Consider the following 14,868-nt stretch of genomic DNA (forward strand, 5'->3'; position numbering starts at 1 on the left):
GTGGGGCTCTCTCCTTCACCTGCAATTGCACTCTTCACCTCTTAGCCTGGTACCTAGCTGGCTGAACACCTACAAGGCCTTATGCTCTGACTGTGTTAAAGTTGTTCTCATGCACAGTAGGAAACAAAGTACTTACCTTTCCAAATGGCAACGCTTCACTTCCTGGTGTTCTGAATACAGCATGGACCCTCATATGATCCCGATTTCCATTATTCTAGACTATATGATGCACCTGCAGCAGAACGGACTAGCCTTATCTTCTCTAAGAGTCTATCTAATAGACAATAGAGGGTTTTTTGCTGTTCGCTCACCCCATCACCAAGAGGTTTCTCAGGCTGTGTCTAGACTACATGCCTCTGTCAGCAGAGGCATGTAGATTAGACAGATCAGCAAAGGCAAATGAAGCCACGATTTAAATGATCGTGGCTTCATTTACATTTACATGGCTGCCGCGCTGAGCCGACAAACAGCTGATCAGCTGTTTGTCGTTTCGCCGCTAGTCTGGACGTTCCCCCTGTCGACATCAAAGCCCTTTGTCGGCAGCCCCGTTATTCCTCGTGGAATGAGGTTTACCGGGGCTGCCGACAAAGGGCTTTGATGTTGACAGGGGGAACGTCCAGACTAGCGGCGAGCCGACAAATAGCTGATCAGCTGTTTGTCGGCTCAGCGCGGCAGCCATGTATATGTAAATGAAGCCGCGATCATTTAAATCGCGGCTTCATTTGCCTTTGCTGAACAAACAAATCTACATGCCTCTGCCGACAGAGGCATGTAGTTTAGACGTACCCTCAAAGGCCTATTAAACCTAAACCTACCTTTGCATGCTTCCGGCCCACTATGGAACCTGGACTTGGTACTCTTAACCTTAACAGCACCACCCTTCAAACCTCTACCCACCATACCTCTTCAGACCCTCACTGTAAAGCTGGTCTTCCTCATCGCCATCAGTTCAGTGCACAGAGCGAGTGAGATTTCGGCATTAATGGCATTGCCTCCCTACGCAATCTTTAATAAGGGTAGTGTTATTCTAAGGCTTCACCCAGCATTTACTCCTAAGATTTGCTCAGAGTTTCATCTCAACGAGCCAATCGTGTTACCTGCCTTTTACCCAAAACCTCATACCTCACCACGTGAAACAATCCTCCATATGCCAGACGTACGTAGGGCCCTAGCCTTTTCTTTGGAGCATTCTAAACCATTTAGGAAGACTGACAGATTATTAGTTTCCGTCGCGGAATGGTCTAAAGGACAACCCTTATCATCCCAGAGAATCTCTAACTTAATCATTTCCTGTATAACCTAGTGCTATGCACTACAAAATGTTCCCCTCCCACAATGCCTTAGAGCCCACTCCACAAGGGCAGTAGCTTCCTCTACTGCTTTCCTTAAAGGCGTACCCCTTTCTGATATAAGCAGGGCTGCCATCTGGCCATCCTATCAAACATTTGCCAAACACTACGCTATTTAAACAAGATGGCTCTCGGATACTTCCGTAGCATCTGCAGTACTCTCCTCCTTACATACATAGAGACATCCAAATCCCACCTCCTTCACTTGAGTGGGTACTGCTTCTCAGTCACCTAATGTGGAGCACCCATGGGGACATCACTTGAAGAAGAAAACGAAGTTACTCACCTTGGTTCAGTAACTGTCGTTCTTCAAGATGTGTCCCGCCGTGGGTGCTCCACTATCCACCTGCCTCCCCGCTTCGGAGTCTGTTTCAGTTTTTTGCAGATCCTGAGGTGGGTCTGAGGAGCTGGTTGAGACCGGACTTCGCAGTATGGCAGAGATGCACATGCGCGGTCCGAATGACTACGGCTTTGAACGTATCTGTCCTGTGGCGCCAGGGCAAGCCCAGCACCTAATGTGGAACACCCACAGGGTCGCACATCTCGAAGAACGACAGTTACTGCACCAAGGTGAGTAACTTCGCTTTCGAACCAAGGGGTTTGGTTCGAACTAATGCGTCTCAGTGCGCACTTCCTGGTTCGAATCAGCTATTGAACAAAGTAACACGCCGGTGAGATCATGCTAATGAAGCATGGGATATTAAATCCCCGCTTCATTAGCAATTTTGATCGTCTACATTTGCATCCCTAGCTCAAACTAGGGAGCAAGTGTAGACGTACCCTTTGTGCCTCTCTTCCCTATCAAACAGCGATAATAATATTTCTCCTCCTGCTTCTGAAATGTAAGGAAGCTTTCTGGTAGTTTACACCCCATACATAGTCTTTTGGAAAAAGGTTTGTTTTTGTTTGGTTTCTAGATGTGTTTGCTTGGAAGATAAGGAAAGATGGAGTCCTCAACAGTTGTTACAACACCATTTTATAAACCCTCCACAAATGAAAATGACTATAGTGGAAGAAAATCCAGATGGTAAAGAATTTAGTCTCTTCTTCTATAGCTTGGCATTAAGTAATTAATGAGAAGATAAACACAAACGCATATAGAAAATGAGATGCGCATAGGTAACGTGAGCTATGTTAGGAAGATAAAAAACCTGTTCTGCTTTGTGTAAAATATTTTAAAAGGTAAAAAGCATTGCATCTTTGTTTTGTGGTTACTTGGTGTGAACTGGCTCAATCTTTGTTCCTCTTTCATCACAACACAATTGACCCTGTGGTAGTGTCCACTCTAGCCCCTTCTTGGAGTCTGGCTTTATTGGTAATTCAGAAACAATAATGGAATGTAAAATCTCAGTGTAAACATTCATCCTTGAGCAAGGCTGTTCCCAGGATTTCCTTTCTCTGTCACAAAGATACTCTTCCATACCCTTTCATTAACAGTTAGGTCAGGGTTTTCGTATATGAGCCTAGGATAACCCAATAGAAGAGTCTTACTATTCCAGGTCTTAATATGCTGTTCTGTTGTATTTGATCTTGGTTCTTTAAAGTGTGTGTCGTTATTTCTTCTGATGATTTGTTAAAATTGCATTACTTCCCCACCCCTCCCTACATTCTGTACTCTGGTCAACTCTTTCCTTTGTTTCAGATTCTGCAGGAATAGACATTGAGACTGTTACCCCCAGCAGTCACATACTTAGTGCTTCATTCTTCACAGAAACACAGAGGCAGTTTTCACGTTACTACAATGAGTTTGAAGAGTTACAGCTACTTGGCAAAGGGGCTTTTGGAGCAGTCATCAAGGTTCAGTATGGAAAGTCATTCCCCTTGGTTTTATAGAACCATTCTTGTGCATGCATTTTTCAATTAAATGTATATCAAATGTTATGTGTAATTGGTGTTTGAAATACATGAAACTCTTATGAGAACTGGTATCCTTGCTGATAGCTCTAAGCAGAGGATAAGAATATAATAGGTCTAACTAAGCTTTTGCTCTGATTCCTGGAGTCAGTGAAAAGGTTTACACTTCAGTTGCTGTTGTTTCAAAGGGAAATGGAGGACTTCTTCAAGTGTTGTCATTCTGGCACCTTTCAGGAACTCTAATTGTGAATGAACTAACAGTCTGTAAGGTTAAATTTGTTTTAATTCACAGGTACAAAACAAACTTGATGGTTGCTGCTATGCAGTGAAACGTATTCACATAAATCCCGCGAGCAAGCAGTTCCGGAGAATTAAAGGCGAAGTAACATTACTTTCTCGACTGAATCATGAGAATATTGTAAGGTATTACAATGCTTGGATAGAAAAGCATGAGCTACCCCCTTCCGGTACCTCAACATCAGAAACTACTGAAGAGAAAAAAGCATCTGCCAAGTTAGATCTGAATGGGAAGAATGAAGAAGAATCAACAGATGATGTGGAAGCCAATGCTCCTCCTCCTGTTTTGACAAGTTCTGTTGAGTGGAGCACCTCTTGTGAGAGATCTTCTAGCACCAAATTTAGTGGACCTGATCAGGAGTCCAGTGATGAAGATGATGATGATGATGGCGAAGGAGTGTTTTCACAATCTTTCTTGTAAGTAGGCTTTAGCATCAGGAAGATAATTGTCAAGCCCAAATTCTGATCTCCCTTTTACATTCCATATCTGTTTCACAAATAACATTTATTTGAAATGCACATTTTTATGTTTTGTATAATACTTTATTTGCCAGCAGCCAAATAGCCATGATGAGCAATTTTTACAGTAGATTGGTGACAGTTTGCAGTGGGGGAGAGATTTCAAGCTGAAGCCTTTAAGAGTTTTTATAAATAGGGTTCATTTTGGAAGCTAAGATTGCTCAATCCTGCTTTGAATCTCTCCTCCCCCCCCCCCCCAATCTGACAAAAGCCTCATAAGCTGTCCAGGAGAAATCATTAGCAGTGCTGTCATCATTAAAAGCTAGAACAGAAAAGCAAAGGCAGGACCAAGTGCTTAATCTTGTAGGTATGCATGAGAATAAAGTCACTCACATGAAAAGTCCTCTTGATTCATTTGCCAAATCAGGCCGTACGATAGTTTTGTCCTATATCAGAAACTGTTATTTGTTGGGCACACACAAAAAGCAGTGGTTCCAAAAAAGTCAAATCAGATGCCAGAAAGTAGTAGGAGAAACAGGGTTAGAGCAAGATCAATTCATCTGACCTCAAGTAAGAAAAATAGCTGAGACATATTCCATCACTGACAAAAATAATATACAGACAGTCCCCGGGTTACGTACAAGATAGGGACTATAGGTTTGTTCTTAAGTGGAATCTGTATGTAAGTCGGAACTGGCGTCCAGATTCAGCCACTGCTAAAACTGACCAGCGGCTGACTACAGGAAGCCCGAGGCAGAGTTGCTCTGCCCCAGGCTTCCTGGAATCAGCCTCTGATCAGTTTCAACAGGCTGAATCTGGACACCAGTTCCGACTTACATACAGATTCAACTTAAGAACCCCAGGTGTCCCCAAGTTAGCTGCTGCTGAAACTGATCAGCGGCTGATTCCGGGAATGCCTCGGGCTTCCTGTAGTCAGCACTGGTCAGTTTCAGCAGTGGCTGACTTGGGGACACCTGGGGCAGAGCAGCTGGGGTGCTGCTGGGTTGCTCCAGTAGCGCCGCTCCTCGACGTTACTGGACCAATCCACCAGCACCCCAGCTGCTCTGCCCCAGGCGTCCTGATTCAGCCGCTGCTGGAACTGACCAGCAGCGGCTGAATCAGGACGCCTGGGGCAGAGCAGCTGGGGTGCTGCCGGGTTGGTCCAGTAGCACCCAGAGCAGTGCTGCGGGACCAACCAGCAGCGCCCCAGCTGCTCTACCACAGGCGTCCCCCTGGTCTGCTGGAGACCAGCAGACCAGGGAGACGGGGAGCAAAGCGGAGCAAAGCCGCGGAGCACGCTGGCAGCGGGACAGCCACGGCGCATCTGGGCTGTCCGCTGCCCGCGTGCTCCGTGGCTTTGCTCCACGTCTCCCCAGACCAGGGAGACCGGGAGCAAAGCCGGGGAGCACGCGGGCAGCGGACAGCCCAGACGCGCCGCCGCTGTCCAGCTGCCGGCGTCCTCAGAGGCTTTGCTTCCCATCTCCCTGGTCTGCTGCCAGGGAGATGGGCAGCAAACCCTGTTCGTAACTGCGGATCCGACATAAGTCGGATCCGCGGAACTCTGGGACTGCCTGTAGTGGAGGGACATGATTCTCTGGGGACAAATTTCTGAAATAGACTTGAACCTCTTTAATCCAGCAACCTGGGGAAACAGGGTTTGTCAGATTAAAGATTTTGCAGGGCCAGGGATGGAGGGAGGGAGGAAAGGATGATAACCTACAGCTCTGTGTCTCCCCCACCACTCCCAGGCATTTTTCCTTGCCACTGTTGAAGTAGTGGGAAAAAGCCTCTGGCAGGCATTCCCAAATTAGGGACATCTGGAATACGGAGGTTATAGTGTATACATAAAATCTGTCTAAGAGGTGTAGTTATAAAATGTATGGTTGGAAATACATGAGGATCTGTCAAGAAATACTTTTCCTGAATATAACTGCACAGTTGGGGTTCTTTTTTGTCATTAATGTAAAATCGTTTAACTCTGAGCTCAGATTTTCTATGTTTATAGTAAATAACCTACTAATTCCCTTGTAAATAGGTTTGTCTTTTTCTTCTTTTTTCTAAACAGACCAGCTACAGATTCTGAAAGCGATATAATTTTTGATAACGAGGATGAAAATAGTAAAAGTCCTATACTGGTAAATATAAAATTACTAAGTACTGGAAGAAAAAAGGGGTAAATTAACATTTGGAGGTAGGAATATACATTACAAGCCACTGATCAATCCAACTCTTCCATACAGATAGGAACATCTTTTGGAGATATTTTCTGAAAGCATACTCTACAAACAATCAATGTGTAATATAACAATAATAAAATAAAGAGAAAATAGCCTCCTGTTTGTAAATGGAAACTGGGAGTCAGGACTCCTATTTCAACTGAATTATATATGACAACTCATTTGTAAAGATATTCATGAACACAGATACTTGCAAGTTTGGAGTTTTAGTTTTCGCATAATTTTAGTAGCTGGTCTCTGACTGCCAAAATTAAAGATAAATGCTTTATATCATTTGAAATTGGGATGCTGAGTTGCTTTTAGATGGTATAATCAAAATCTTTGCCTGATATCTCAAGGGCTACGTCTACACTGGCCCCTTTTCCGGAAGGGGCATGTAAATTTCACTAATCGTCGTAGGGAAATCCGCGGGGGATTTAAATATCCCCCGCGGCATTTAAATAAAAATGTCCGCCGCTTTTTTCCGGCTTTTAAAAAAGCCGGAAAAGAGCGTCTAGACTGGCCCCGATCCTCCGGAAAAAGTGCCCTTTTCCGGAGGCTCTTATTCTTACTTCAAAGTAAGAATAAGAGCCTCCGGAAGAGGGCACTTTTTCCGGAGGATCGGGGCCAGTCTAGACGCTCTTTTCCGGCTTTTTTAAAAGCCGGAAAAAAGCGGCGGACATTTTTATTTAAATGCCGCGGGGGATATTTAAATCCCCCGCGGATTTCCCTACGACGACTGCTGAAATTTACATGCCCCTTCCGGAAGAGGGGCCAGTGTAGACGTAGCCAAGTAGTTCTTAATTTTACAATTGAAATGGGCAGAAAATAGGCATTTGTTATTAAAATGTTTGTTTTAAGGTCTAATTCCTCCTCACTTGCTGCATGAAGTCATTGCAACATATCACTGGAATATAATTAAAAAGCCAGTTATTTTGTATTAGAGTGCATTTGGCTTTAGTTCTAATGGTTGACAAGATATCTGACTTTAAATCTAACACTCTTTCCTCCTACTACTTGTGCTTTTCTGGTGCTGTGGACAAATTTCTGAAATAGACTTTAACCTCTATTCTTTCAATCTCTAATTTTGTTGTGATTTAAGTCACAAACTCCAGTGCAATTCATTTTGGTCAATAAAGAACAGGGGTTTTTTTTTGTTTGATTTTTATATATTTATTCATTTTATGTTATAGTTTACTGAATTAACTTTTAACTGTTCTAGGTATATTACTCATGTTTGTTTTCCACAAATAATTTTTTTCTAAGATAGTTTGAGGTTCAGATTAAATACAGATACTCCACTGTGTGCCCTTTCTCTAATACTTGATAATAAGAATATTGGTTAATATTTTGAAAATGAAGCAGTTGTAATGGGTAGATAACATATGACATGACTTGTCTTGCTATGTTCAAAATCTAGCCACAGAAAGTAGCAATCTGAGAAAGTATTTTAACCATCCAAAGTGATTTGATGATTAAGGAACTGGACCACTCTGTGCAGGCTTAACTGATTTCTTGTGTTTCTGTGGTATAGGATGAAGAATGCCATCAAAAGAATGATCAGAGTAAAGAAGAGTCCGCTTCAGTGGTTCAGACAGTGCACTATCTGTACATTCAGGTTAGACATCTTGTGTTCATGGTATTTGGTTATGAAGACTAGCAAGATTATTGGATTAACCATCCATTGTGGAAACACAAATCTTTCTCTTTGTAGCTGGACAAGCAACCAAATGGAATCAAATTTGTGACATGAAACTGTGAAGATTAATGTTCCTTTAGTATATAAAACTAGGATTTTTTTTTAAAGATTTGGCCAATGAGTGTGTGTTCTTGTTAGGGAAGAAAGAATATGAAATTCATTGAACTCATCAACGTATATAGAATATGTTGACTTTTAAAGCCTTTGTTGATGCTGAAAGGAGCCAACTGAGGTCTATGGTCTTTAGAACTTGAAAGCCCTACCTTAATAATCAGAGAGCAGGAACAGTTTCCACCACTAGTCAGTGTGACATCACTTTTGCTTGCCATCTCCACTACAGGTTGGATCTCCCTGGTCCAGCACTTGGAGGACCTGACTAGTCCACACAACGGAGTTTGCCCCAGACCAAAGGAGGTTAATTCTGGTCCCCCTGCCTGACTCTGCTTCCAGTCCCTGAAAGACCATGGATGTTGCCAGACCATAGAGTCCTTGTTCAGAGAGATTCAACCCGTAGTAGCAATTTGTCTTGCCCTGATAGATGGGAGGAGGGATACATGAGGCATATGCTTGGAGTTAAGACGACCCACTAATAAAGAAGAGCTAAGCACTCCTACTTAAAGTTATTGCTATTATTTATGGTGAGATGAGATTAGGGACAATCCTTTGGCACGTATTTACGACTAGTACAAAAGAAGCTTAATTCTTGGGCGTGTGACATGCCTACACCTAATTTTTTTTTTAAAGTCTCGTAATCAACCTTTACTGTAGCAACACTTTGAAGGAGCAGCCTCATCACAAGCAGCTGCATACAATGAAAAATGTTAGGATAGCATCTGATATATTTTAAGCTTCTTACGTGATTTAGTGGATGAGAACAAGGAGAGGTAGAATCATGGACTCAGTCAGCTTTCCCGGAACCATAGTTAGTGAATTACTAAGCTAAGGGGCTTTACAAAGCAGTATGTTAGATACTGGTACTACAGTGACTGTCAGCAAACAAAACAGCCATTATACATTCAGCAATGCTTGGCCACCATCTTGAATATTACATCAGTTCAATTGAGGGAATGGTAACCAGGGTTAACCATGTGAGGATTATCCCCTAGTCTTTAGAAGGATAGAAAGCATTTGGGAATATTTAATCTTCAGTTAGACTGACAAAAAGGGTCTCTCTGTAATGTCTCATTAGAACATCCCCCTTTTGTGTTGTATCATGGTGTGGTGTGGATTCACTTAGATCTCAGAATGGAACTTGAACATAGTATGTTTGCTTGAAGTGGGTTTTACCCACAAAAACTCATGATCCTATATATTTGTGTTAGTCTCTAGCATGCCACAGGGCTGCTCGTTTTTAAAGTTACAGACTAACACAGCTACTCCTCTGACACATCCAAAGATGAAAGTCAAATGTTCTTTTAAAAGTTGGCATGTGTTTTGTTAATTAAGATGTAATAATTAGAAAGCTATTATATAGTTATAATAAATCCAAAAGATTAGTATTTTGAAAGCAATAAAAACCTCATGCCTCAGTGCGTAAGTCAATCTGCAATTGTTACAAGTTAGGAGGAAATTTCCCTCAGAGGCAAATGATCCTACCTGTACTTACATATGGGATTTTGTGCACTTTCTTTGAGGCATCTGGTGCACAACACTGTTGCAGGCTGGACACTGTACTAGAATGGTCTGACTGTCTTCTCTGCAATTCCTGTTGTGTATTTATATAGATATACATTGTTTTAATACAAGCAGATAACTAATCAAAATCAAACCAGAAATATTTTCTCTAGATTTCCACAAGGTGTATTTTGTTGTTTTTAAATTTGAGGTTAGGGATGGGTAGATTTTTAATTTTTTTAGTATAGAAATAACAGAAACTGTGATGATATCCATAGAGGACAATACAATATTTTTTTTCCTGAAGAAATACTTCTCTCAAATTCCAGATTGTTGAACATTACATTTATAGAGATAATGTGTTACATGTTGCTTTTAACTGCATTTGGTTGTAGCCATATTCTGGAAGGAATTTTGTGCCAAAAAAAAAATTATCCACACAATATTTTAAAATCCTGTGTATTTTATTTGTAAAAACATCCATATAATCACTCCAATTTCAATTATTTTGGTAATTTATTTAAAAAAATACCTGTCAACAAGTATGTCAACAATACAGACAATAGCAAAAAAAGATTCCATTCACAGTAGAGAGTTAAAGAAACATCTTGAGGAACTCATTTTCAGTTGTGGGGGTACTGCCAGGCTGCGTGGGGCTCCTAGAGTCCATCCGAGAGGCACACCCCCAGCTCAGACACCCCAGTCCCCCCCAGAGTCCAGCTGTTGGACAACCCCTAGACATCCTCTTCCCACAGAGCCTTGCCATGGGACACCCTCACACCCCTCTCCACAAAGCCCAGCCAGATGGTAGATACCAGTATATTCACCCCAAAAGTCAAGCCACAGGGTTCTCTCCAGACACTAGAACTCCTCTCCCCACATAGCCCAGTCACTGGGCAATCCCCAGATACCAGCACCTGCCATAAATGATACATAGGAGGGACACAAAGGGGAGCATGAGCTAAAGAGGGCACCTGACTTCCCCACATGACTTCACCTGTGGCCCCCAAGCTCTCCCCAGCTTGTCTCCTGCCTATCATACATTACCTGGTGGAGAGTGGGTGGGGCTCTCTTCCACTGCACTGGGCAGCCAGCACTATTCCATGCAGAAGGCCACCTGCTAATTCAAACCCTGCAACATGCACTGTAGGTGTTTTGATCTTATCTGCCGTGTACGCGTGGCCTAGGAGAATAAGGGTCAAAGAACGTGCAGCCTCTAGCCTAGCCCCACCAGGTTGGGTGCTTCATTCACTATAAATTGGGCTCTATTGAGTTCTGTACTTCCTGCTGGTGGCCAGAAATTCTTCAGGGTAAACATAATTCTGCATTGCACAGTGGCACAGAATTCTCCCACGAATATAGTACAGAGCTATATATTAATATATTGACTGATGAAACTTTCCGAGAATTTTGTTCTTAACTGAAATAAACTTTTTTCTCTTTCATTTGTGTCTGAAGATGGAATATTGTGAGAAGAGCACATTACGGGACACTATTGACCAGGGACTATATGAAGATACTAGTCGTCTTTGGAGACTTTTCCGAGAAATTTTGGATGGCTTAGCTTATATCCATGAAAAGGTTAGTAAATGTTACAACATCGACACTAGTTAGTAAATATCAAGTCTATACAATGATTTTTCCTGTTTCAAATCCATTATGTTAGTTTCCATTTATATAAGGTTCTGGAATAGTGTATTATAAACCTGCATTGTTGTTTTTAAATTGCTCTAGACTTCTGTTATTGTTACCACAGTTTTGTTCATTTTAAAATACTTTCTTAGGTATATATTGTCACTTAATATTATTTTTAGCTGTTGAGCTACAAGTGGGGTGGGGAACCTTTTTTGGGCCTGGGGCCACTGACCCACATGCAAGTCAGTTGGGGGCTGCACACAAGTGAGAAGCAAAAAAAAAAAAAAAAATCCCTGCAACAGCAACAAAAACCCCTGACTGATGTGGCCCCCGACTGAGAAGGAGAAAGACACTCCCCACATTCTGACGGCTGCATCTGACTCCTGGGCCTTGGGTTCCGCACCCTTGGGCTACAGCCTTTAAATATTTCCCCATTATCAATCATTGATGAGTTAATGAAATGAGTTGTTACAGATTGTACAGAAGGACTATGAATTTTCCAGAATCAGTGTGTCCTGGTGCAGTGCAAGGGAGGGGGTAGTGTGCGGCCCAAGTGGGCTTGAGGGAGTGGGGTGGGTGTGAGCTGAGCGCACAGATCAGCTGGACTGCAGGGGTGGGGGCGGCGGGAGTTGGCGTGTGGCTCAGCTGGGCTGCAGGACAGGAAAGAAAGGGTGGCAGGTCAGCTAGGTTGCAGAGGGAGCTGGGAAGCCCAGTGGGGTGGCAGGACAGGAAGTAGGGCTAGCAGCCGAAGTGCTAAAAATGACCTCCCCTGGTCTGGCAAAATCCCTCATCTGGAACCAGTCAGGTCGCAAGGGTGCCGGATCTTCTTCAAGGAGTGTCCCCTTGGGTGCTCCACCTTAGGTGTGCCAGCCCCGCTGCACCCATGGTCGGCAGATTCTTAGTAGCAGTGCCCCTCTGGTTGGCTGTGCACACGGAACGCTGGCATGTGACAGTTGGAACTGTCACCCCACGTGCCCAGCCAACTGCCTCCTCAGTTCCTTCTCTGACCACCGCTGGCTTAGGTCACATAGAGCATTTGCTCTCTTTCCCCTCATACCTATTAGCTTAGCTACATTGTTTCTTTAGGTTACTCTGTATTTCTAGTGTTAGTTACTTAGTATCTCCTTCTCTGCAGTTACAAAATACACACCAAACAAAAAAGAGGAAAAACTGAGAGAAGAAAGACTGGTAGCAGGGGAAACTCTCCTGTACATGTTTCACAGCAGGCTCCCAGTGATAAGGAAACTTACATGAAATTGACAAGATTCAAGAGTCATCACTGAACAAATTAAGATCTCGTCCCCCAGGCTCATGTCCTCTGGGAAGGCCCATGCCAAAGGGGCTACCACACTCTTAAACTCCAGAGACCAAGACAGTGCTCAAATGCCTGGAAAGAGGTCCCAATTCTCATTGGGCTGACTCCCCACTGAGGAAACGCTAGGCAATAACAAGTCTGTCTCTGCGCCTTGTGCAGTTAAGGTGTCGGAGAAACAGGAAGAGAATGAGGCTGGCAAACACAAAAGCTGGGACCCCAAACAGATGGTACAACTGTCCTCCCCAAAGCTGAACAGGGAGCTGAGGCAGGAGCTCCATGCTGGCACCGGCAGGAGTGCTGTCAGCGGCACCAGCAGGAGCGCTATCAGAGCCGGCACAGAGCGCTTTAAAAGCGCTTAAAGAGCCAGCACCGGCTAAGAGCACGAATGTGTACAAGAAGCACCAGCTCGAGCTTCAATGCCGGTGCCGACAATGAAAATACCCTGGTGCCTATCCTGCTTCCTCAATTCAGCTGCCCCAGTTTACCTCTATAGGGGAATTGATGGTGATTTTGGTACCAGGGTGCCACTATGTGAGACAGATGGCACCCCAAATACATCAGGAGTTAGTCCCTCTTCAACACCAGCTTCAGCGCCTACCTTTGAGTGATGACCACAACAATGGCTTCCACTGCCTGTACCACCCCAACTTGCTTTGCAGGGACCCGTGGGTGACATGCACAATTCAACAACCTCAGCTATCACAGCTACCATAGGCGCTAAGCTTCAGGTTCTGCCTGCTCAATCATCTGACTGTTCTGCCTTCTCAGAAGATGAGGAGGACGTGGACATCTCAGGGCACGTCTACACTAGCCCCCTAGTTCGAACTAGGGAGGCTAATGAGGGCAATCGAAATTGCTAATGAAGCGCGGGATTTAAATATCCTGCGCTTGATTAGTATAGTCCCTGCCGGTCACCATTTTGGAAACTGACTAGCCCAAAGTAACTGCCCGTGTATATACGCGGCAGAGAAGCGGGATTCCAAGATAAGCCCCTTAGTTCAAATTAACTGTTACTTCTCATTACACGATGAGTAACAGTTAATTCGAATTAAGGGGTTTATCTCGGAATCCCGCTTCTCCGCCGCATGTAGATGCGGGCAGTTACTTCGGGCTAGTCAGTTTCCAAAATGGCAACCGGCCGGGAATATGCTAATCAAGTGTAGGATATTTAAATCCTGCGCTTCATCAGCAATTTTGGTCACCCTCATTAGCCTCCCTAGTTTGAACTAGGGGGCTAGTGTAGATGTACCCTCAGAGGCAGAATGAATAGTGACTTGACACCAACTATGCACCCTCCATTCTTGCCACCCAAGGGCACAACCATGCCTCCACAACCCAATGCAGAGGATGATTTAAAAACCCTTCAGGAACCTTTTAAGTGGGTAGTAGACACACTAAGAGATCACTGTCAGATATGCCAGAGTCAGCACAAGCTGACAAATATTCTGCACACTCAGTCACATACCAGGTTGCCAATCCCCACGATTGGAACATTCATGGATCCTTCCAAAACCTTATGGCAGACACCAGTAACAATTTCACCAAATTGCAAAGGATTGGACTGCAAGGATCATGTGGTCTCAAAAGTGCTGATTTCTTATTTTCATACTCCAGGCTAAACTCGTTAGTGGTGGAGGCAATCAATCAGAATGGCAAGCAGCAGGCCATCCCGTACGACAAGGACAGGAAACAGCTTGATCTTATGGGCAAAAACGCATACTCATCACCCAGTGTTCCGCTAAGAATTGCAAATTACATTGCCCTCCTTGCAAAATACATGCAACAACATATTTGACCAACTTTCAGTCTTTATTGAGTGTCTTCCTGAGGGAAAAAAAAAGAAAGAAAACTTTAAGGCAAACATCAATTAAGGGGCATAGATTTCCAAGACAGCTCTCCAGGCTGTCCTAGATTTGGTGGATACAGCCTCAAGGTTCCTAGCCTCAGCAATTGTAATGAGGCATGCCTTTGTGAATCCAGATATCTGGATTTCTGAGGGAAGATATCAGGGATTCATATACAGAGATACAAACCAACTACATTTAACCAACAGCCAAGACATAATAACAGACGCCACCCAAGGCAGAGTAGGCGCAGACAGCCATTGGCATCTCGACAGCTGTTTTGAAGGTCTGGTTGAGGGTCAAACCAGATCTCTAAGTCAGCAATTGAAATGTCTACAAAATTTGCCAGAGACTCACTGCATTTACCCAAAGGGAGGGGCTTCTACTCCCACTACTTCCTTACCACCAGAAAGTCAGGGGGTTGGAGGCCGACTCTAGATCTTCGAAAACTCAACCACTTAATATGTTACCAGCAATTCAACATAGTAACCCTAGCCACCATCATTCCTGCCTTAGAGAAAGGAAACTGGTTGTCCACCCTCGATCTCCGCGATGTGTATTTTTATATAGCCGTACATCTGTTCCA

At 43.8% G+C, this 14,868-nt stretch overlaps 1 protein-coding gene across 4 annotated transcripts in view; it reads left to right on the forward strand.

Moving 5' to 3' along the window:
* Nucleotides 1-14,868, forward strand: part of EIF2AK4 (eukaryotic translation initiation factor 2 alpha kinase 4) — an 87,083-nt gene that overhangs the window by 35,358 nt on the left and 36,857 nt on the right. For all 4 annotated transcript variants that reach the window (XM_075927079.2, XM_075927078.2, XM_006128641.5 and 1 more), the window contains 6 exons: nucleotides 2,267-2,376; nucleotides 2,992-3,146; nucleotides 3,496-3,917; nucleotides 6,025-6,094; nucleotides 7,710-7,793; nucleotides 10,947-11,069. In XM_075927079.2, the coding sequence (XP_075783194.2) occupies nucleotides 2,267-2,376; nucleotides 2,992-3,146; nucleotides 3,496-3,917; nucleotides 6,025-6,094; nucleotides 7,710-7,793; nucleotides 10,947-11,069 (964 nt within the window). The remainder of the gene's footprint in view (nucleotides 1-2,266; nucleotides 2,377-2,991; nucleotides 3,147-3,495; nucleotides 3,918-6,024; nucleotides 6,095-7,709; nucleotides 7,794-10,946; nucleotides 11,070-14,868) is intronic.

The sequence above is a fragment of the Pelodiscus sinensis genome, chromosome 5 (genome assembly GCF_052426305.1).
Source record: "Pelodiscus sinensis isolate ZL-2025 chromosome 5, ASM5242630v1, whole genome shotgun sequence".
Taxonomy (NCBI): domain Eukaryota; kingdom Metazoa; phylum Chordata; order Testudines; family Trionychidae; genus Pelodiscus; species Pelodiscus sinensis.